At 44.2% G+C, this 23340-nt stretch overlaps 1 protein-coding gene across 1 annotated transcript; it reads right to left on the reverse strand.

The window, feature by feature from the left end:
- Positions 1 to 9188: 9188 nt before the first annotated feature.
- On the reverse strand, positions 9189 to 21605 carry ARRDC3 (arrestin domain containing 3). Its single transcript, XM_063964004.1, has 8 exons — positions 21082 to 21605; positions 16516 to 16597; positions 15828 to 15975; positions 15019 to 15121; positions 14587 to 14843; positions 13361 to 13520; positions 12946 to 13097; positions 9189 to 11709 (listed from the first exon to the last, which is right to left on the reverse strand). The coding sequence occupies exons 1-8, from the start codon at positions 21359 to 21361 to the stop codon at positions 11653 to 11655; spliced, it is 1239 nt and encodes a 412-aa protein (XP_063820074.1). The 5' UTR covers positions 21362 to 21605; the 3' UTR covers positions 9189 to 11652.
- Between the last annotated feature and the right edge of the window lie 1735 nt (positions 21606 to 23340).

Raw genomic sequence — 23340 nt, forward strand, 5'->3', positions numbered from 1 at the left:
ATAACAATAATAAAATTGCAAACAGATAATAGAAAATATATAAATTAATAAGAGAATTTCTCTTTATAAGAGTTATTGTAAAATTATTATTCATATTTATATTTAGATTATATTTTTCGAATGCCTATACCACCCGTCCGGAATACTAGCTTACTAAGTAAAACCAATCGGTTGAGATATATACTCTAATACTAATAATCCAAATGTATATAGTAAAACATTATTATAATATTATAAATAACATTCTTAGTGCAAACATAAGGATAGCGTTAATACTACAATAAAAGAACAGACATCTGTGGGAATGTGTCCTGTTTTACAGGACACATTCCAGCTGCAGCAGCCAGAGCGCCTGTGTCCCCTGCGGGACAATGTCTCTGACAGCGCGGGGACAGCTTGTCTGTCCCCAGCGCCTGTCAGTGTGTGGCGGCGGCGGGTGTCCGGTGCAGGGATTACCCTTTTCCCTGCACCGGACCAGAGACTGCGGGGGCATTTGAATGTTGGCGCCCTCCGGGAGCCAATCGCGGCTCCCGGAGCGGCAGCCAATCGTAGAGAGACGCGGCGAGCCAATCGGCGCTCGCCGCGTCATAGGCCCCGCCCCCGGCATCTGACGTCAGACGCCGGGCGGGACCAAGAAGGAGAGGCCGCGCCGAAGAGCGGCGAAGAGGAGAGGGACGCCGGGCGCGCGCAGAAGAGCGCGAAGAAGTGAAGACACGGCCGGGAGCAGCGGAGGAGGTCGTCGGCGCGCCGGAGCGCAGAAGAGGATCCGGCGCCGAGGAGAAGACGACGACCGCGGGGAGAGGAGGTCCTGAGGCCGCGGAAGAGGCCAGAAGACGTCGGCCTGCAGAAAGAAGATGTCCAGCGGCGGCTGGACGCAGGGAAGAGACGGAGGCGCCGCTGGCCAGGACGGGTCAGCGGCAGAAGACGGTGGAGGCCCCCAGGTTAGGTAAGGCCTCAGTGAGGCTATCCTCCCCCTCCCCTTTTCCTCCCTCGACCACCAGGGACGGGCATTAGGCCCGAGGACACAATTCAGGCGCTAGGCCTGGGCGCAGTTAGGAGTTTGGGCCCCCAATATTTGATGAGGTGGTTTGGGCATTAGGCCCAAGCCACCCCACTCATGCGGCACCAGTTAGGCGGGCACTAGGCCCGGGGAACGATCTAGGCACTAGGCCTGTGGCTAATAGAGGGCGTTAGGCCCTAGGGTATTTGTGGCCAAATCAGGGATACGATAAGGTGACCCTGGGCACAAGGCCCAGGTCACCCAACGGGCGGCAAGTAGGCGGGCGCTAGGCCCGTGGGCAAAGTCAGGCCTCCGGCCTGTGGGCAGTTAGGGGGCGCTAGGCCCAGCGAAGCAGTGTTTCCCTGAGGTGAGTAAAGGTGGTACTGGGCGCTAGGCTCAGGCCACCCTGAGAGTACGGTAGGTGGGTGAGCTGTGCGGTCCCCACTACTGGGTGTTCTGGGTCGGGTAGATAAAGGGACAGCACCGTTTTATGTTGTAACTCCGATAGTGTGATATATGTTATCGTGCAGGGCAAAGTGTATGTGTTGTGTAAGTTGTGCATAGTTGTGTTGCACCACACCCACAGAGCTAGTTTGAGGGCTCCGCTGTTGTAGATAGTATAGGGTGTGACACTAGGTCAGAGTTAGGCCCTGCACGGCTGTTTCTCTTTGCCTCCTTACAGGGACCTGTAAGTGGAGAAGATCGGAGTGCAAGACTTGCTACGGTGAGTAGCATCCGTGTACGTCTGTCCCTTGTTTGTCCCGAGCGCCGGAGTTAGGATTGCTCACGGACGTGAGAATCCCTTTCATCACACTACGTGCGAAAGCGCGAGTGTGTGAAAGCTGGGTAGCTGAGGCTTTGTGCCGGTGATGACCATTCACCCAGCCGGTGAAGGTCGCAGCCACCCCTGGGGTATCCTCTGTTCCACTGGAAGAAGGGTCGATACCCCCTTTAATGTAAACCATTCTCTCCTCAGCTCGGTCGACGGTCAGCTCCAAGAGGGAATCGCCGTGTCCGGATCCGACTGAAGAATTCCAGGTCCGTTGAAGGTTCCGGTACCTGAAGGTGAGAGAGAGCGGCGCCTGGTGAGTACAGAGTCTACACCTGCACGGCAGCAGGCACCACCACACGCAGGCTCACCTCTCACACTTGGCGTAGTCGGCAGGATCAAAGAGACCGGATCACGGACACAATGTGGAACGCCACCAAGAAGACCTCCCTGCGGACGGCTCCGGAGAAGACTCACCCCCGGACGTGTGCGGACCAGAGCGACTGGGTGACGGTGTCTGGGGCAGACATCCTGAAGATGGTGCAGCGGTCGGTCCAGCGTGAAAAAGAAGAGCGCCGGGAGAAGGGGCGCAAGAAGGCCGCTGTGACGCCCTGCAAGAAATGTCGGCAAACAGGTCACTTTGCCGACGAGTGTACTTGGCGAGAGACGTCCCCAAAGAAGGTGGTCCAGGAAGCGGACCGAAGACGTCAGAAGGGCCAAGCGAAGAAGGAGTCCTGGTGTTTGCTCTGCGGAAACTACGGGCATGAGCACAACAGTTGTCCTTGGGACAAAGAGTTGAGCGAAGACGAGGTTGATTCCTGGTGTGAAAACTGTGGAGATCCCCGACATCGGCTCCTGGAATGTCCATGGACTGAAGACCGGACGGACTACGAGGCCACGGTGAAGCAGCTGACGGAGTCTCGTCAGCAGCTTTGGGACCGGGTGGCTGCAGAGCCTGTGTGTGCGCTCTGCGAGGCGAGAGGACATGCGCTTCCCGATTGTCCGTGGAACGAAGACCGGATGATTGCGGATGGTCGCGCCCAGAGATGGGAGGAGGAAACCAGGGAAATGGAGCGGAAGGCCTTGCTTGAAGTTAGTTCGCAGGTGCCCATTTCCTCTGAGCCGGAACCAACGGGTGAAGATTCCCCAGTGAAGGAGGTGGATCAGGAACCCGTCTTGGAGAAGGTGGCAGTGGCCCTCCCTTGTTGGAAGTGTCGGCGACCAGGACATGCGGCCAGTGAGTGCCCTTGGGAAGATGCCGCGGACCTACTCTGTCCCAAGAAAGTGACCCCAGTAAGGCAGAATCCTTTCCCGCATGAGGCGGAGGTGGACGACTGGGAGGTGAAGAGACCACGCTGCGAAGAAAAGCGTGAAGACCCAGTGACTGAGACGTCTGGAATCTCTCCACGATGGAACCGTACACGACCAGGACGTGCGGAACAGGAGTGTCCTGGGTACCAAGAGATGCCAGCGGAAGCGAAGGAGTACGCTGAGGAAGTAACGATGCCAGCGGAAGCGAAAGAGTACGCTGAGGAAGCAGAGGTGCCAGCGGAAGCGAAGAAGTACGCTGAGGAGGAAAGTAATACCCCAGTCCAAGTATCGGAGGAGGACTCGGACTACGGTGAGCTGTCCGCCGACGAATCCCTCCCAGAACAGATGGAGGACGACTCTGGCGTCGGAAGCGCCGACGAGAGTGACTGGCAGGATCGGGTGGAGTCATGCTCCCAGTTGAATGCCCTCCGTGAAGAGGAGGAGATAGTCCTGGAGCAAGAGTACCTGCCGGGAGTGCCGAGATGGACCGACGTACGGGGACAGGACTGTGATGCCGTGGGAGGACCCGTTCCAGAGGAAGACACAGGACCTTTGGAGATGCCCCACGAGGAAATTCGACATGTGGTGGCTGTTGCCCGGGAGGAAACGGATGCCCCGGAGGATTCCGCTGTTGGGTGGTGGTCGATACCACACCCGGAAGACAGGGACGAAGCCACAGACGATATCGGAGGCCAAGAGTGGGTGACTGTTGTCCCCGTGGAAGAAGATTCCCCTTGGTGGCCAACGTCAAGCGACCGTGAGGAGTTGCCACTCCCCCAGAGGATCCGCCGATGGAGGTCAGGACGCAAGAGGAACCCGGAGCTGGAGGAGGAAGGATGTGGGGTCACAGCTGGTCCAGGCTGGGCCCCCGAATGCACCCTCGCCGGAAGGACCTTGGAATTCCCTGACCCGCGGACGATGGACGCCGTGGAGATCTTTGTAGGGACTACAAAGGAAAAAGGGGGGGGAAATGTGGGAATGTGTCCTGTTTTACAGGACACATTCCAGCTGCAGCAGCCAGAGCGCCTGTGTCCCCTGCGGGACAATGTCTCTGACAGCGCGGGGACAGCTTGTCTGTCCCCAGCGCCTGTCAGTGTGTGGCGGCGGCGGGTGTCCGGTGCAGGGATTACCCTTTTCCCTGCACCGGACCAGAGACTGCGGGGGCATTTGAATGTTGGCGCCCTCCGGGAGCCAATCGCGGCTCCCGGAGCGGCAGCCAATCGTAGAGAGACGCGGCGAGCCAATCGGCGCTCGCCGCGTCATAGGCCCCGCCCCCGGCGTCTGACGTCAGACGCCGGGCGGGACCAAGAAGGAGAGGCCGCGCCGAAGAGCGGCGAAGAGGAGAGGGATGCCGGGCGCGCGCAGAAGAGCGCGAAGAAGAGAAGACACGGCCGGGAGCAGCGGAGGAGGTCGTCGGCGCGCCGGAGCGCAGAAGAGGATCCGGCGCCGAGGAGAAGACGACGACCGCGGGGAGAGGAGGTCCTGAGGCCGCGGAAGAGGCCAGAAGACGTCGGCCTGCAGAAAGAAGATGTCCAGCGGCGGCTGGACGCAGGGAAGAGACGGAGGCGCCGCTGGGCAGGACGGGTCAGCGGCAGAAGACGGTGGAGGCCCCCAGGTTAGGTAAGGCCTCAGTGAGGCTATCCTCCCCCTCCCCTTTTCCTCCCTCGACCATTTATTCAAAATGATGTTGTATATGCATCAGCTGCATGCATATAGGAACTTATGCACTTCTAGAAAAATGATTATAGTTAAAAGGAAGAAGGGGAGGGGGGCTGGGGGGGGGGGAGGATGAAAATAACTTCCGTGTACCTAGAGGAAGAACGGAGCAGGTCGCCGGCAAGAGGAGAACAGACGGAGCTACGAGGATAAGGTAAGGGACTCTGTAGGAGAGGAGAAGGCACGGCAGACAGCCCATTAGGGCTAGAAGCAGTTGTCTTCCTCCCTCTCCAAGACGGTGACCGCTTCCCAACTGCACGGATAACCACGGTGCGCTCACAAGAGCGACGCCGCGATTTATCGGAGCACAGGGGTGGACGGTATGTCCGGAGCCCTAATTACCTGACTAGTAGCCACGATCGGATCCCGTGCTGCCAGCGGCCCTCCAGGGGTACCCCTATTTAATTTTGGAAAATTTCTCTGACATAACATTGGACATCATAACGGACACCCCCCAGAGGCTCTGGTTATTACAGCAGGACAGTAGACACTACAGAGGTGGGACGCCACCTATCTGAGTGTTTTCACCACAGTGTGTTTTTGACCATAATTTTCACATTAACAGACTTGTCACTGTACCTCTAGGTACACGGACGTTATTTTCATCCTCCCCCCCCCTTCTTCACTTTAACTATAATCATTTTTCTAGAACTGCACAAGTTCCTATATGCATGCAGCTGATGCATATACAACATCATTTTGAATAAATAATATAAATTGAAAATTACATGATTATTAGTCCAAATATTATTATTATTATTATAATAAGCATCTTTTGGTAATTGTTGTTTTCATTGGCGCACCTGTATACCTGCATTCCCATATATTTTAAAATACTTAGCATAAGAAAACATGTTAACAATAAAGCTTTTTTTTTTTTTTCCTCCCAAGATGGTGACAGCATAGAACAGCTGACGCAACAGCTACAACTGCTATCTTTGGTAAACATGAGAACATCCTCAGCGATTCCCACCATCACCTGCGGGAGCTTGATAAAAAAAAATAAAAAATAAAAATGCAGAAGCTAAAGCCCACAAAAATGTCCTATTTCCAAGTATTTAAGGCTTTTGCATTTGATATTTCTAAAAGGGTAACTACAACTAAAACTAATCTATTACCAAACACCCTCACCCAACTGAGAGGAACACCTCTGCCAGCCATGCCGTGACCTCATCAGTGCCTGTGTTAGAGCGGTCTGTACATTTCCTTCTGCTGGTTGTCCGCACCAGGACAGGCTGTGTTGCAGAACTGCAGCGGTGAGCAAAGGGAGGGTTACAGGAATCAAATGCATCTAAATTGCTGGGTAATGAGCTTCTCCGCATACAACCACCATATTCAGAATGAACATATTGAGATATCCAAGGCCAGACTATTGTAAGTTTGTAATTTACAATAGGAAAAGTGTTGCACAGTTACAATATAAAAATGACAGCATGTTTATGTAGATTAGTGTACATAAAGAGATATACAGTATGTAGACACAGACAGTATTTTACACCTGAATAAAACGCAGTTATGATGTATAATAAGTCTGTTCCCCAGTTATTAATGGGTGCTGCACAGATAGCCACAGTCAGGACGGTGAGATTAGTCTGCAGAATATTGTTCCTTGCTGGAAAATAAATTGTAGGAATTAGCAGAGCAGAACCATTTTCCAGTACAGCATAGTAACCCCTCCTAATGAAGTGGTCCACAGTCATAAGTAGAGGATCCAAGCATATTTTATAGCTATGTAAATGGAAACAATTAGTATCAAAGGAATTAAAAATATGTCTCAAACTGATAAACCCTTAATAATAAAAAAAAAACATAACTACAAAATCCTGGACCCCATTTGAAAATGGAGAATGCTGTCTCTCCCCATTCAACACTTGCATTGGCCTGGCCCATTTCTAAATTTACACTGACCAAGAAACTGCAAGTGCCAGTCAGCATTGCATAAGCCACACACACACACGTACTTTGCGGAGACCCACAGTGATGGGTGATTGGCACAAGCAGACAAGATCCGACAGCATGCCTTCACCAGCACATTCTCAGCAGTGAATGAAAAGGATGTTTTTTTAAAGACTTGACACACTGACATATCAGGACAATTGCTCTGTAGCTGCTGTGATATCGCAGAGTGTGGTCCACTTAACATTGTTAGTATCAAGAGAATAAAGCCCAGATTGATCAAGCCTTGGAGAGTGATAAATTGCACGGTGATAAAGTACCGACCAATCAGCTCCTAACGTAATTTTTCAAACACAGCCTGTAACACGACAGTTAGGAGCTGGTTGGCTAGTACTTAATCACCGTGCAATTTATCACTCTCCAAGGTTTTATAAATCTGGGTCTTAAGCTGCATACACACTTAAGATATTGCATACAATATAGCTGATATTGTACGATTGAATAAAATATCACATCGTGTGTACACACAATTTATCATATGATGCGCGCTCCCGTTGACATCCAACATCTGACCTGCATGCAGTCTTGATGGTGCAATATCATGAGCTTTTCTGTAGTGTGTACATACAACCATATGATTTTAGGAAGTTGACATCAGCCTGGACCCTCATCCTCCTCCTACTTCTTGTGCTCCCTTAAAAACAACTCCTGCCCCATAAGATAACATTTCATCTTATTGTTTCATTGTATGGTGTGTATGCCCAATATCGCATGTCGGGAAATTGTATACTGTATCGCATGGGGAGCACATCATACTAGTGTGTACACAGCCTTAGTCTGACTAGGCGAGAGAAGCATATATGGAAGTGACGTGCGGTGGGGTGAGGCAGAGTCTTTCCTGTCATACTAACGTTTGTATGAGAGTTTTTACTGTATAAAGTATATGAAAAATACATAGAATATGTTTGAAATATCTTCTTTGCATTATTCTAAACATTTTATAGCCAAAACTGTGGAGTAAAAAAAGTTTATGGCTCACCTGGCTATCTTTTCAGCACATCTCTAATCAAAACTCACAAAATTTCCAGGAGTTTATACTGCTGCACCTGTGTATAATGCCCCCATGCACCCTTTGGCTCATATATTGTGTGTAAATCTGGCTCTGGTGCAAGCCAGTGCCTCCTGAGCAATTTAGCTCACCGCACGTCCCTGGTATATGGAGATCTGTAGAGTGAGGGGAGCTGCAGAACATGTATTCCTGGACTAGTACCATTTATAAGTTGATAGGGCCACAATAATTGTAGTAGATTACCATGTTTGACAACTCAAATAGCGCTCTACTTTAATTATTCCAACCTATTGCTTTTCATATATAAAACTGTACAGTATATAGTTATAATTTGCATTAGACAGGATTTAGGGGGTAATTCCAAGTTGATCGCAGCAGGAAATTTTTTAGCAGTTGGGCAAAACCATGTGCAGTGCGGGGAGGGGGAGAGGGGGCAGAAGTAACATGTGCAGAGAGAGTAAGATTTGGGTGGGTTATTTTGTTTCTGTGCAGGGTAAATACTGGCTGCTTTATTTTTACACTGCAATTTAGATTGCAGATTGAACTCACCCCACCCAAATCTAACTCTCTCTGCACATGTTATATCTGCCTCCCCTGCAGTGCACATGGTTTTGCCCAACTGCTAACAAAATCCCTGCTGCGAACAACTTGGAATTACCCCCTTAGTCCGAGACAACCAAGTGTATGCATTTATGCTTTCAGATAACTAAACAAAATGGAGGAGTTAAATATAGATGTAATATCAGAGATAGATCCCATGACATTATTTGATCGATATTAATTACGGATTACTAGTGTCAATGGGATATTATTTTTTTTTTTTTGAGGAATTGAAGAAAATATCCCCCCCACCCCCCCAAAATAAAAATAAAAATTAAGGGATGTAGACATTATGGTAAATGTATAAAAGCAGTGATAAGAGTGGAGAAGTTGCATATGGTAACCAAATCAGCATTGAAGTCACATTTATAATTTGCATACTATAAAAATTATACAGGGCAGCTGATTGGTTGCCATGGGCAACTTCTCCACTGGCTCACTTCTCTACTCTTATCACTGCTTCATACATTTACCCCAATATCTCCAATCACAATGTGGACACCATGGGGTTATATGTAAGAGGGTCTAAGTATTGTCACCAGCTGAACCACTTTCAGCAGCGTTCAGTCATGACTACCAATGGATGGAACCCACAATCCCCAACAAGGTTTGTTGATGTTTTACAAAAAAAAAAAAAAAAAAAACACCACATATAGAATCTGCCACTCCAAGAAAGAGGTGCTGTGTAGTGTAGTCTTTGTTGATATTTTCTATTGCTCATTTAGGACTTTAATGAAGTAAAAAAACATACAAACAAAAAACAAAACTAAAAAAGCCCCCCACACGCACACGCCAACCCAACAAACAAAAACAGCTGAAGACATAGCTATTAAAAAATATTTTTTTTTATTTCAATTTTATTTATTTTTTTAAACAAGGAAGAACAGGAAAATTTTACATTTTCCGCAGTTTGTTTTAAACTGGAGCCTACAATAAAAACCATTTTCAGCACCAAAACAAAAAGTAAAAAGTACAAACAGCCATAGATTAGTATCTATAAGCATACACTTAATATTGCACTTTGTTTTTCTAGAAATTTGGATTTCATTCACTTATTCCTAGTTAGGAAACCATCTTGAATACTGGACTACATATGCCAACTGTTTTGTAAGAATCTGACCAGTACTTTAAAATGAAAGAAAAAAAAAAAAAAAAAAAAAACCATAATGCCATTAAAACAGAGTAAATAAATATTTTCACAAACTTTGCAGAAGTTAAACATTTTTGATTTACCACATTTCATGCAATACAGTGCCAGTGGCTCGAATAATGCTAAACTTCACATACATTTGCAGTGGCTATGAACTATTGGTCAACCCTATATAGATAAAGGGTGCCTGTACTTTCCTAGGCAAGTCAGGAAATTGTTCCCAGTTTTCTATGTTATGGGGAGAGCGAGGGGGGGGGGTGAAGGGGGGGGGGGGGGGCGGGAGAAAAAAAAAAGGGGAGGAGCAATAAAATATATAAGATTAGCACTGAAACAAGATTGTGGAAACAAACGTTATCCACATGCAGGGGGAAAAAAAAAAAAAAAAAGGGGACATTGTCAAAACTGCTGTCGCTCCCTCTGCATTGTCACATAGAGAAATCCAAACGCCAGATTAATCACTTAAAACGTGACTAAAAAAAAGTTTATATCTCCACGCTGGAAGTTTTTTTTTTTTTTTGTACTTTCTTCCTGGAAGTCTTTATTAAAATAGCTTAAAAAAAAAAAAAAAAAGGGACACTTGCAAATAGCTTAATGTTACAAGTTCTTAACATTAGTTCCTTACAGGACAATTATTATGCTGTACTTTGATCTGGCATAGAACACATAGTAGACTGGTGACCACTAAAATACAACTTTCAGATGTGTTATATTACTAGCATATTATATAGTTCGGTCATGATGTGGATTGATGCAAAGCAAAAACAAATGGCATACAGTAACACTCAACACATACGCACTATGTGTTTGTTATTTTGTAGTGACAGGAACGAATGACCTTATATTAGCCGTCCATCATTCCATAGATAAACCTTGGTTTCCAATCAACACGATGACAATATTATATAACCAATGGCATAAAGCCTATTAATACTGTTAATAGAAATACACAAAATATTACCAGCATAGGAGCCCATACCTTGTGCTAAAATACAAACTATAAAGCAACATGTTGAGTGCTATTACATGTATACTATTTTCTGTGCATCAATAAAGCAATAACAGTCGTACAAATTACTGTCAAGATGGAATAGGTCTCATTATTTGTAAAAAAAAAAAAAAAAAAATGCCCTATTTTGACCAAAAAGACAACGTGTGTGTTATTAAATATGAAGGAAACAAAATTGTGGGAATAGAAGTTTTTTTTCTTCTTAACTTTCTTGTGCATGTTATTGGTGACACCACTCCATAACCCCCTACAAAGTACAGTGCAACATAAAGACACATATAGCATTCCGAAGTTTGGCAAGTGATGAAATCTCCTGAGATTAAGTGATTTGTAGGAAGTCTGTAACAAAATCCTGCTTGGGGTGACAGTATAAAGGCAACACGTCTCTGAAAGAAACTAAGTGTACAATCTTGATGAACGCCAGATTTCCTCATGTCTTATTTTTTGTTGCTATTTTTTCCTTCTGTATTTTCTAACCAGCTGGAATTGGTGCTATTCTATAACAGTAGGCTGCAAAACATAACAGCAATAAAGATTGGCATGAAGGCATTTGATGTGTGTAAAAAAAAAAATCCATTGCTGTATGCAAGCGGACGATGATGCGCATGCAGCCATATTGGACAATACGAAGCATGTAAATATGCAGGTAAAGCCCGGCTACAATAGAACAAAGAAAAAAATATATATATTAGTGCATTTGTCATTGTATAGTTTCTCAAAGCTTTCATTTGCTTCCTGGTGTGCACAACACAACCAAGTTAAATGAGGGAAAAAAAGAAAGCTGTAGTGATTCCAAGCTGCTCTACATACACACTGAAGGTGTGCAAATTTTCAGTGTTACAGTGGAACCCGGATCCTCTTGTCACTATGCCCCGGGCGTCTCGTTGCTTGGCTTGGTACTGTATGAGTGCAGCATCTTTGTGTGCCAACAGCGAGGCAGTCCAACCTCCAAAGTATGGAGCGCAAACTTGTTACAAAGCCGTAAGCGCCATAGTCATGACCACAGGTCAATTCAGTTTGGAACTTCCAAAGGTGAGACTCAAACTGCATTCTGTGAAAGTGAGAGTCTTCATTATGGCTGCCTGATCATTGCAGCAGCTAAGTTAGTTTCATCGGCTGAATATAGCAAATCCTTTCAGCGAGATGGACAGGAGGGATGTTCCTCAGTGGGGTGATCGGGATTTGGATCGACCTAAGGAAACAGAAAAGGCGTCGATCTAAGTCACTTTAGAAAATAAAACAATACAATACAATATTCAGACATAATTAACTGGGGCATATATCACACGGTCTGTGAAACCACAAGTTACATCGTCAAAGAATAAGTACGTCATACATTCTCCAAATGTAATATGCAGCTTAGTGGATCGGAATACATACTGCGTTAGGTCATCAGTATGCTAGAGAAGACATTAAGGGCCTAATTCAGACCTGATCGCAGCAGCAAATTGTTCTCTAATGGACAAAACTATGTCTGCAGGGGGGGCAGATATAACATGTGCAGAGAGTTAGATTTGGGTGGGGCGTATTCAAACTGAAATATAAATTGCAGTGTAAAAATTAAGCTGCCAGTATTTACCCTGCACAGAAACCATATAACCCACCCAAATGTAGCTCTCTCTGCACATGTTAAATCTGCCCCCCCTGCAGTGCACGTGGTTTTGCCCATTAGAGAACAAATTTGCTGCTGCGATCAGGTCTGAATTAGGCCCTAGTTGCCTACATTAAAATATGTATACAGCGCCGCTGATAAAACAACACTATCTCACCAGGCCATTGTAACATGTACTTATTTTCCATAAAACAATTGCCTGTGCTTTTACCTTGGCAATCTAAAACACATTTTGGTTACTGCGCTGTTGTAGTTTATAATGGAATAATAATGCTTTGAAAAGGTTTAATTTATGCTGCTTTCTCTCTGTATAGTACAAACAGAATGATTAACAAGGAGTTTTTCTTTCGTTGCCAGGGAATCCTACACGAGTTCTCTTAGACTGAGCTCATGAACAAAGAGCTTAGTTGTATTGTGAAAATTAGGTTGTGCCATTGTCATTAGTGGTCAGTGGTGGTGGGTTGTCCATCATGTGACAGAGAAATCAGTGTTTACGGTCACAATCCAGCTAAAAAGACGACAAAGGGCTTGACTAATTGACTATAAAAGTTGTTTTTTTCCTCCAATTATTTTTTAACGTTGCTTTCTTGTCAAATTATAGAATGACTGCATTATAATGCTTATTTAAAGGTTTTTATTTCTCTAATAAATGTGAGCAGCCAAGTCAGGCAGTAGAAAGACAGCTCAAAACGTTCTACTAACTGGTAGCACTCCCAGTGACATGAGTATCACTGTTTGTATGAGAGGACCATGAAATACAATTGTACCTCACATGGAAATAACACATATGCATGGCACTGAATAAAATGTACTTACCTCTGAGTAGAGAGGAGGAGGCAGATAACGAAATTCTTGAATATATGCAAACAGTGGTCCTTGAAGTGCCAACTCAAAATGATCACAAATATTAGAGGATACCAGATTTTGTCTTTGCTCTTCTGTGACAATTTCTGCATAACTTGGAGGTGCTGGAAAGAGAACACATACATATATTGTAAAAAAAGAAAAAGATCCAATGTAAAATAAAATAAAACACCTGGCTTTAAATGTCTAGCTTTGAGCCATGGCGTTGGGAAAGGACACGTGCATTTAGGCTCTGGCTGTAATGCAATAGTATCGCATGATCATGTACATGCCTGTTGACGGTGACTAGCACGTGGAGGAACGTGGGGGAATTGCGACACCTGCCAGATGTGGAATGTAAAAAAAAAAAAGAAGATTAGGAAATTACCTTCAGGTCGCTCGGGCAGTACTAATCCCAGCCAATTACTGATGCTGTACTGGCTGCTTACACTCGAAGTCCGACTGCCAAATGGATGTAGAGGAATTGTCCCAATGACCAATGGTAAAGTGAGAAATAAATCCATAGCGCCAGGAATATCCACATATACCTAAAAAATAATAATAAATAAATAATGAAATAACAATAAATCACTAAAACATAAAAAGGTACTAAACAAACATTACTATAGGAAATTGTTTTGTGCAAGCTTTGCCTGATGCAATGTGCATATGTTCTTATCCTAACAAAGGGTGACCATTGCTGAACAATGGCCCTCATTCCGAGTTGATCGCTCACTAGCTACTTTTTGCAGCCGTGCAAACGCATAGTCGCCGCCCACGGGGCAGTGTATTTTCGCTTTGCAAGTGTGCGATCGCATGTGCAGCCGAGTGGTACGAAAAAGTTTTTTGCAGTTTCAGAGTAGGTCTGAACTTACTCAACCCTTGCGATCACTTCAGCCTGTCCGGTCCCGGAATGGACGTCAGACACCCGTCCTGAAAACGCCTGGACACGCCTGCGTTTTCCCTACCACTCCCAGAAAATGGTCAGTTGACACCCATAAATGCCCTCTTCCTGTCAATCTCCTTGCGATCGGTTGTGCGAATGGATTAGTCGCTAGAAGCATTGCACAGCAACGATGCTGTTTGTACCTGTACGACGCGCGTGCGCATTGCGGTGCATATGCAGTAGTAACCTGATCGCTGCGAAAAACGGCAGCGAGCGATCAACTCGGAATGAGGGCCAATGTTAAATTTATAACTGATCTAGATATTATAAAGGGTGTAATTATCAATATACGGTACGAACATTTTTATCCAAACAAGTTTAATTGCTATATGCGGTCTTATCACTCTAGCTATTCAGAAGCAGCCAATTATCTGTATTAGCACTAGTTAAGAAGAGAGTGTGTCTATAGACTTTAGTGTTCACTCTAGGAATCGGGCAGGGCACCGTGGTGCAAGGGCAGAAAAGCACGCCCTAACAATAATGTCCCTTAATCACCCGCTGATATTAGTTAAGTTGGATGGGTGGAATGGATGAAGTCTTTATTGTTGTCAGTGATGACTGACCTGAATACCTAGAAAAAAAAAAAAGCATTTACCTAAGGCGCTATATAGCGTAAGCAAATAATGTAGGCACTTTTCTGGATTGGAGTATTATCTGGTTATACGTACCATAAGAGAATATTCCACGCGGATTATGCTGCAGTCAATGATAGAGGGGGAGACGGGTGGGATTTTTAGCATCTTGCCATTCCAAGTCTCTGTTTTTCCAGAACTGAGCGACTCTCCACGCAAATTGGCAACAAGTTGCTTAACCTCCTTCATTTTCCCTTTGGCATAGAAGGTCTGCGTTTGATAAATGGCAGCTTTAGGAACAACCATGCGGGAGGAGCAATTCTCAATCTCAGCAAAGATTTGAATGGATTCCCCTACAAGAAGATAATACACAGTTGTTAGGGGATTTGCAAAGGAAAGGCAACATTAAAACATACATAATTTAATCTTTGTTGCTTGCATTAATTTTGGCTCTAAACTATCAAGCAAAGCTATAAAGCATGTGAATGCAAAACTGGTATGAGATGTGCGTGTTTTCCAAATGCTTACCTGGGGTGTAGCCCTTCCTTTCTATTTTGGCACTTAGGGATATGGGACCTGAGGTACAAAACCAGCAACACAGAGTTTTCTCTTTTGTGCCCGCTTGTGGTGACTGAAAAAGAAAAAAAGTGCAATTGTAATAAGACATGGATTACACCAAACAAATTGTGAGTAAACAAAAAAACAATCATAAAAACTAAAAAAAAAAAAAAACACACACAAAAAAAAACAAAAAACGTTAAGAGCACCAGTCATTTGTACACACTAGAGACAGCCATTTTATATCCTGAACCATAGTCATGCAGAAGCATTTACTGGGAGCCCACTATACCAGAGTGGTCATTTGTAAGATGGTTTCTGATAAATAGACATTTGAGACACAAAATGACTTCCTCAATTGTGTAATAAAAAAATAAATAAAAAAAAATCATGATTATTTCAGTTAGAACTAACAAGTCCTTATTTTCCATTAAAGAACATTTAAGAGTTATTTCTTTCCAATTTAAATTAGGTAGTGGCCAGCTAAATAACAGAAGATCTTAGTAAATTAGACGTATGCCCCATGTGTTTCTGTAGCTTTGAAAGCAGTATACCCAATTCATCTTTTAAAACGAGTGGTTTTCACTGTGACCCCATTAATAAGCCTAAATTTGGATACAGGTACGAACCTCCTTTCCCAATTCAATACCAAATATTTTAACAAAGTGGTTGAGAAAAAAAAAAGCCAAACGCTCAACCTTTTCACTGCAGTAAATTGTGAAAAAAATTGTGGTAAAGAAAAAAAAAAAAAGATATAAAAATAAAATAATAATTCTTACCAGTAATGAAGGAGTGTTGATATCTATATGTTCAAACACGGTGAATTCCTTCTTTAATTTTACTGGTAGCAGCCAGGCTCTGTGTAATTCTGCTTTCACCCAATAACGTACGCTGCCATGTCTGCCTTCAAATGAGGTAGCAAGTGGTCTGCGCAGGAGAGGAAGGCAAAAATTAAATGACAGCGCTCGACTAAAGGTTTATTAGTTCTTAAATTCAGCTTATTGACCTTTAAATAATGTTTAAATAAGCATGAGACTATAAAATATAGTTTTTAGCAATAAGTGGGTGAAAAATCTAAATAAATATGGCCAGTATATAAAAATAACAGTATTGGGAGATATATGCAGAAGAACGTCTGGCGGTATTAATATCTTATGGTAACCACCCGTTATAAAATCTGTGTATAATTTACGGTAAATATGGGGTCTATTTTATAAGCCTTGGAGAAAGAAAGTGGAGAGTGCTAAACTACTAACCAACCAGCTCCTAACTCATTTTTCCAACTCAGCCTGTAACATGGCAGGAGAAGATTAGCTATTACTTTATCTCTCTCCACCTTATTTCTCTCCAAGGTTTAGTAACAAGAGCCATATGACTTGTAGCAACTGCTTGTCGGAAATACAGCTATATCAGGGAATGGTTCTGTCGTAGGCTAACGAAAGAGGCAGCACAGTAAGAGATACTTACGTCTGTGGAAGCTCAAAACTAAATGCATATTCATGGCGTCCTGAATGAATAGTGGTCAGTCCTTCTTCTGAATTATCATCATCTAGAAAATGACAATGATATGACATTAATGTCTTGTTTATAGCATGTAGTCATTCAGCTTATAGCACAGATCAATACGAAGCACCCTGCTACTATAACACTACAAAGTGGCCATGTAAAAAGATTTAACCCACTTGCATTATCTTGATGGCTAAATGTTTAATAGGTCACTGTGTTCTGTCAGCCATTTATGGGTTAAGCTTGAAAATAATGGATTTACATTATGTAACACAAGGCAAGATTTACTAAACCATTTTAAATACATTACAGGTTGAGTATCCCATATCCAAATATTCCGAAATACGGAATATTCCGAAATACGGACTTTTTTGAGTGAGAGTGAGATAGTGAAACCTTTGTTTTTTGATGGCTCAATGTACACAAACTTTGTTTAATACACAAAGTTATTAAAATATTGTATTAAATGACCCTCAGGCTGTGTGTATAAAGTGTATATGAAACATAAATGAATTGTGGGAATGTAGACACACTTTGTTTAATGCACAAAGTTATAAAAAATATTGGCTAAAATAACCTTCAGGCTGTGTGTATAAGGTGTATATGAAACATAAATGCATTCTGTGCTTAGATTTAGGTCCCATCACCATGATATCTCATTATGGTATGCAATTATTCCAAAATACGGAAAAATCCGATATCCAAAATACCTCTGGTCCCAAGCATTTTGGATAAGGGATACTCAACCTGTATTTCACAATGTATCTTTGTACTGAAAGGTGACAAAATATTATGTTCCAGATCTTTAAATTGCCTAGCAACAGTCTGAAACTGCCGGGGAGAAAGAACAATACGACAAGCCAACAAACTAGGTCTTTTGCAAACAATAAAATCTAGAACATGTCGTGGAGTTTAAACCGCACCCGGATAATCGAGATATTGAGGAGGAGTTTCTATTTGCAGTAAACAACATGACCTTCCCAATCTACCTTGGCAAACTCACGCCAGACATTTTATCTCATTCTGGGTGTGAAGTGTGGGGGGAAATTAGTGGAGAGCAACGCGTAACGTAATCTGAATTACAGGGAAAAAAAAAGAGTGTAAAAATAAAGATATAAAGTATGCAGCAAAAAGTAATTATAGCTACGTATAATAAATGAATTATCATTTATTCATGTAGTGAATATCAGACGTTACATGAACAAAGACTACTATATCAAAATAATTTTCTTTATGTCAGTACAAAGATAACCATGTACTAAAGGCAAAAATGTCTATTTATATATTAATCTTTTTAATTTCAGAAACCAGTTTCACTTTTTCTTTTATTTCTGCTGCAAAGTTGCTTTTCTGTAAATGCCAGCTCAGCAGTCTCCTGGAAAAGAGCACTAGCGGCAGTACTGTGCGGTAAACAAGTCTTGAGCTGTCAATCACAGGCAGACTCCAGCAGGAGAGGACCGGCCTGAACCGGTGCAAGCAGATCCTCAGCCAGTCTCTAATATGCATAGACATGACGTAGCTCGCTGCAGAGATGGCTGTGCGCAACCTAACCTACTGGCCCTGCCCAGGCTCTCTAGTCTCTTACGCCCCCTTCTTCCGGGTCCACTGGAGACCATGCTGGATTGAATGGAGCCACATGCAATGTGTGCCCATGTGACTGTGCATTTCCCTGCACATTATGCACACCGCCATATACTTAAAACCAGGTGAAATGCAGACTTGAAGTCAGATAGCTACAGAACCTGTGTAAACCATGTGTATCCCTGATTAAAGGGATATTATAGCAACGTTAACTGTAACACGCAGAGGGATGGGGTGCACATAGCCACCTATTACTGTAGGATCAGCCTTGCTACATTTCCTGCACTACTCTATGGAGTATGAGGGAAAAGGAACAATGTTGCTGGCCGCTATGTACCATTTCAGAGCATATGTACAGAGGCCGAGTTCATTGACAGCTGGAATCATTGTTTCCTTATCATTCAAACTCCTTATACACCACTTGTGTGATGTCTAAGATTTGATCCCATAATATGGATAAGCATAAATCAGATAACCCTCCTGTCACCTAGGACAATATATACCAATTATTTCAAATGCCTTCACATATGTTACAAATACACATCCATATTAGGTATAATCTGTACTTAGAAACGAGCTCTGCTTAGCAGGCAGAGGGGGTAGCACGTGCTATATACAGTACACTATGGTAAAAGCTAATGACTGTCCACAGCATAAACTGGACAGTCATCACTAACCACTCATGCAAAGCCTGAAGCTATCTCCATGCTCAGATAAATAACATGGCCGGGGGAAAAATGTTTATATATTTATTATACACACTATTATCCATGATGCACGGGACCGCTACACAAATTCAAATTACATACTTCTCCAAAATACCAAGATTTTAGTGGGTCTTAAGTTATAGGGTAAGGCATTGCTACTAAGTCATTAAGTTTTCATATAAGAACAATTTCTTAACAGATCAGTCTAAAGAAATAATAAAAGCGTGTGATGCAAGGGACCTTATATTCACTTTTCTATACATCTTACAACTTATAGGCCCTACACACTGGGCGATAATGTTCAAAGATATGAACGATCTTGTTCATTAATGAACGAGATACCGTTCATATCGTGCAGTGTGGAGGCACAAGCGATGAACGATGCGCGGACCCGCGCTCGTTCATCGTTGGTGCCCCGTTGCCTGTGCATACAGGCCAATATGGACGATCTCGTCCATATTAGCCTGCACTTCTATGGAGCCGGGTGATGGGGGGGTGAAGAAACAGTCACTACGTCGCCCGTATCCGCCGTCGGGCAGCTCTGCGGTGGATCTATTAATGTGTAGGGCCCTTTAAAAGATTTTAGTGACCGATCTGAACTCGTTCATATCGTTCATTGTGTAGGTACCAACGATGTGCGGCCCCACACTCGTTCATAGTTGGTCCCAGGTCGCTTATGCATGCAAGCCAATATGGGCAATCTCGTCCATATTAGCATGCATTGCTATGGAGCCGTGTGACAGGGGTCGCAGGTCACAGATTGTGTAGGGTCCATTACATAGGACATGCCTTTTAGTTCAACAGCTGGAGAAACCACAGGCTTTGGTCAGGTCTCACTGTGACCGTGTGGAACCAGTTCATAGATAGCTTCCTATTCTTATGGTGGGAATAGGCAACGCATTGTTACACCAGCTCTACATGGCATCACAGCCCCAGCACCCTGCCTACTGCACAGCTGCACGAGTTAATAGCCGTCCTTACAACGTCATTGCTACGCCCACCTCTCTCCACCTGCTCCTGGGTGCCCTAAGCAACAGCATCAGCCAGTCACAGAGCGCTACCATCTCCTTGACAACAGCCTAACAAAAGCCCACTGACCAATAAGCGGAGTTCTGGGTGCGGCTTTACTCCACTACCCCCTCCTCTCCCATAACCAGGCTTGTGTGAGAGTCGCCTACCGGGCTGCATGTAAAAGAAGTGGGTCAGAATTAACCCAGTCACTGCCGCAATGGCACAGCCTGCCCATGGGTGGATAACACAGCAGCGGATACCTATTGTATGTATTGATTACCTATTGTACTATGGCCATGCTGCAGTGTAAGGTGACACATATAAACCAACAGTGTAATCACTTGTAGATATTATACTGTATGTATGTGTAATAAATAACACAATCCATTAGAAGACATAGCTCCCCCATTCTGCAACACTGCATCTTAGCAATATCCATGAGCAATAGACAAGTTCTCTCCTACTACACTGCAGCGAGTTGGGGGCAGAAGAGGAGACACATGCAGCATCTGGGTCAGATTGGTGAGGCAACTGGTGCTGGGCAGCACACGGTGCATACGTCCCACCAGCCACCCCATGTAGCCTGCCAGCCTCTCCTCGCTGACCTGGCCACTCAGTGACTGGCATCTTCCAGCACTGCACCTTGTTGGTAGAAATTTTATTTTTGGATCCATTTTATCTTGAGTGCGAGTGTGGAAGATATGAAGTCATTGGCACCAGCTGACAGCCGCACAGCCAATGCCTGGGGAGCAGAGGAGGCTCCCCCTCCCACTTCCACAGCTCTCTCCACTGACACCACTAGCCCAAAACAGGATTGAACCGCTTCTAACAAAGGCTGCTGGAAACTTCAGAAAAACAAGATGATTCCTTCACCCCCAACCCCCCCCCCCCACACACACACACTTCATGAAATGACTTCTCAACCCTATGTGCTAGCACCCTGCACCCATTCCATCTCCTCACTGTTACTGGAGATGGGCACCCCTTCTCCGTCCCAACTTTTGTAGGTGTGTATTGCAGATGTGCAGATCAGCTGTGCCATACCTGGCCACATCTACACACATGCAGACCTAATCATTTATACTGGCACCACTTTCCATCCAGACTACATTAATCACCAAACAATAAATCAGCTCATAACAAAGACCATTCCCCATTTACACATTACTGGCATGCTGTGTACCAGAGGAGCATCCTTCTATCTTACATTAAGCTTAGGGGCACTCACCTCTTTCATGGCCGATCAGGATGTCCTTGTGGCTGAAATACTCCACTTCCTCAGTATAATTTTGGGTATAGGCAGTGTTAGATCCAGCATTCCTAGACTCAGTCCATCGTACTTTGGCGTGTCCCCTGGCATGGATCCTCAGAGATTTCACTCTGATCTCCCCAGTAACTTCCAGATTTACCTTCCCTGAGACGGTGTCCCCGCTGGAATAGACAGGGACAGGGCTGCCATTCAGACAGTCAAAGCTTATAGTGAGACTCTTCACCTTCCCCAGCACCATGATTGTAACAAAAATGTATAAAAATAGATCTAGAAGTCTCAATGAGGGAGGGAGTGGAGGGGTAATAATTGCTAAGATCTCATATAAAATGAGATCTTATATTGCACTGAGAAATGCCTTGTAAAAAATAACAGGCTCAGTGCTGGTGGTGCAGGCAGCTCATTGGGGTTGAGAGCAGCTGCGGACTGCCAGTGTTCAGCTCAATGGTCTCCTTACAAAGACGGCTGTCTGCAGTGTGCCGGTTCACTTTATGCACAGCTTTGTGAAAAACAACCGCACTGCGCATGCTCCAACCCTCTCACCCTTTTTTTTTTTTTTTTTTTTCTTAGAACTTATATATGCCTTCTATCCTATCCTTTACCCCCTCCTTCTTCCAGAAAACTTTATAGGATGTGCCATTGTTTTTTTTTATTTTTTTTATTTTTTGCTCGTGTTTACTTCACAGCAACAGCAGCAATTGCAGATTACAAAAGCCCAGCCCTTCATGCATTTAATAGTTAACAAGTGCCGCTGCAGATTGCAGAATGGAGGGAATGCTCCAGCAGGAATGCAGCATAGATATATGTGAGAAAGGGGAAAATGATTCCAGGCTGATACAGTATAATTGTATAAATAAATGTAGCTGGCTGTAGCATCAGCTGTAGCCCAGGGATCTTGCATGCAATGTTTGACATTCCCTGAGCTCCAGCAGGAAATATGTCTGTAGAATGCAGTCATCTTTTCCTGCTGCATTTTCCCCCTCTACTCACTGTAACTTACATGATGGGTAACTCAGACTGGATGTTAATATCTCACATTGGTGAAAGTTTTAACAATTGAAAGCTGCCCATTTGCCCTGGCAGTTGTTGAACAAGTTGAGGGCTGATCACCCCATGTATTTGCACAGAGATAGCAGATTCCAATCTGCATGTGAAAGGATGCTAGCAGATGTAGCTCAAGGAAGAATGGTAGAGTCAGTCAGAGCATGAGTGTCTGCCTGTGCATGCCATCATTGTATCGCACTAATGTAGGTTCCTCAGATCTGTATATTATGTACAAGTGCTAAAACCCTGCTTTTTTAAGATTTTGTCATGAATGTCTATTATATCTGCCAGTGTGTGGAAAGCTTTACTCTTTGCAGATGTATTGCAGGATTCCACATTTGGTTGTCTCACCACAGAAAATGTCCACCTTTGTTCCCAGTCCTTTATAACTTTGTCAGACTATATGTAATGTGACTGTTATGTAATTTTGTGTTGATTTGCTCAGGAAAACTAGCTGATTGCATTTTGGTGTAAATATGAAAAGAGTATTTCTTCCCTCTGTTTTCTTAATATTTGCTCATTTAAGCCCCCATAAAATCACGTTTAAAGTAATAGGATCTCAAAAGAGAGCCCTACAGGTCTTGAGGTAAAAACAATATGCAATTTATTGTGTAGACTAGGAATAAAACAGTTATTCCCAGTGATAGTGGTTAATTATCAAATGGTAAAAATGTATCTATTCTAGTCGTAAAAAGGAGAATTCCCTTCAGGTATGACAGCGATAGCACTGTATGTCCACACCCTATGGTCAGTTATTATTTATTTACAGTTATTTATAGAGCGCACACTTATTACCGGATCCGGATAAGATGCCGGCTGTCAGGATCACAATACCCGTCAGAATACCGACGCCGGAATCCGGTAAAGGTCAGGACACTGACACTGGAATCCTGACAGCCTGCATCCCAACCCTGAGTATAGCAAGAGGGTTAGGTTTAGGGGTTAGGGTTAGGCGCCACCCCGGGAGTTTAGGATTAGGCTGCGGGGAGGGGGTTAGGCACCACCGGGGTGGGGTGGGGAGGGGTATTAGGTTTAGGCACTAAGTGGGGACGGTTAGGTTTAGACTGTGGGAAAGGGGCGGGGTTAGGTTTAGCCAAAAATGGGGGAGGTTAGGGTTAGGCATCAAAGGGTAAGGTTAGGGTTAGGCTACGGGAAGGGAGGGTTAGGGGAGAATAT

This window comes from Pseudophryne corroboree, chromosome 1 (genome assembly GCF_028390025.1).
Source record: "Pseudophryne corroboree isolate aPseCor3 chromosome 1, aPseCor3.hap2, whole genome shotgun sequence".
In the NCBI taxonomy this organism is placed as follows: domain Eukaryota; kingdom Metazoa; phylum Chordata; class Amphibia; order Anura; family Myobatrachidae; genus Pseudophryne; species Pseudophryne corroboree.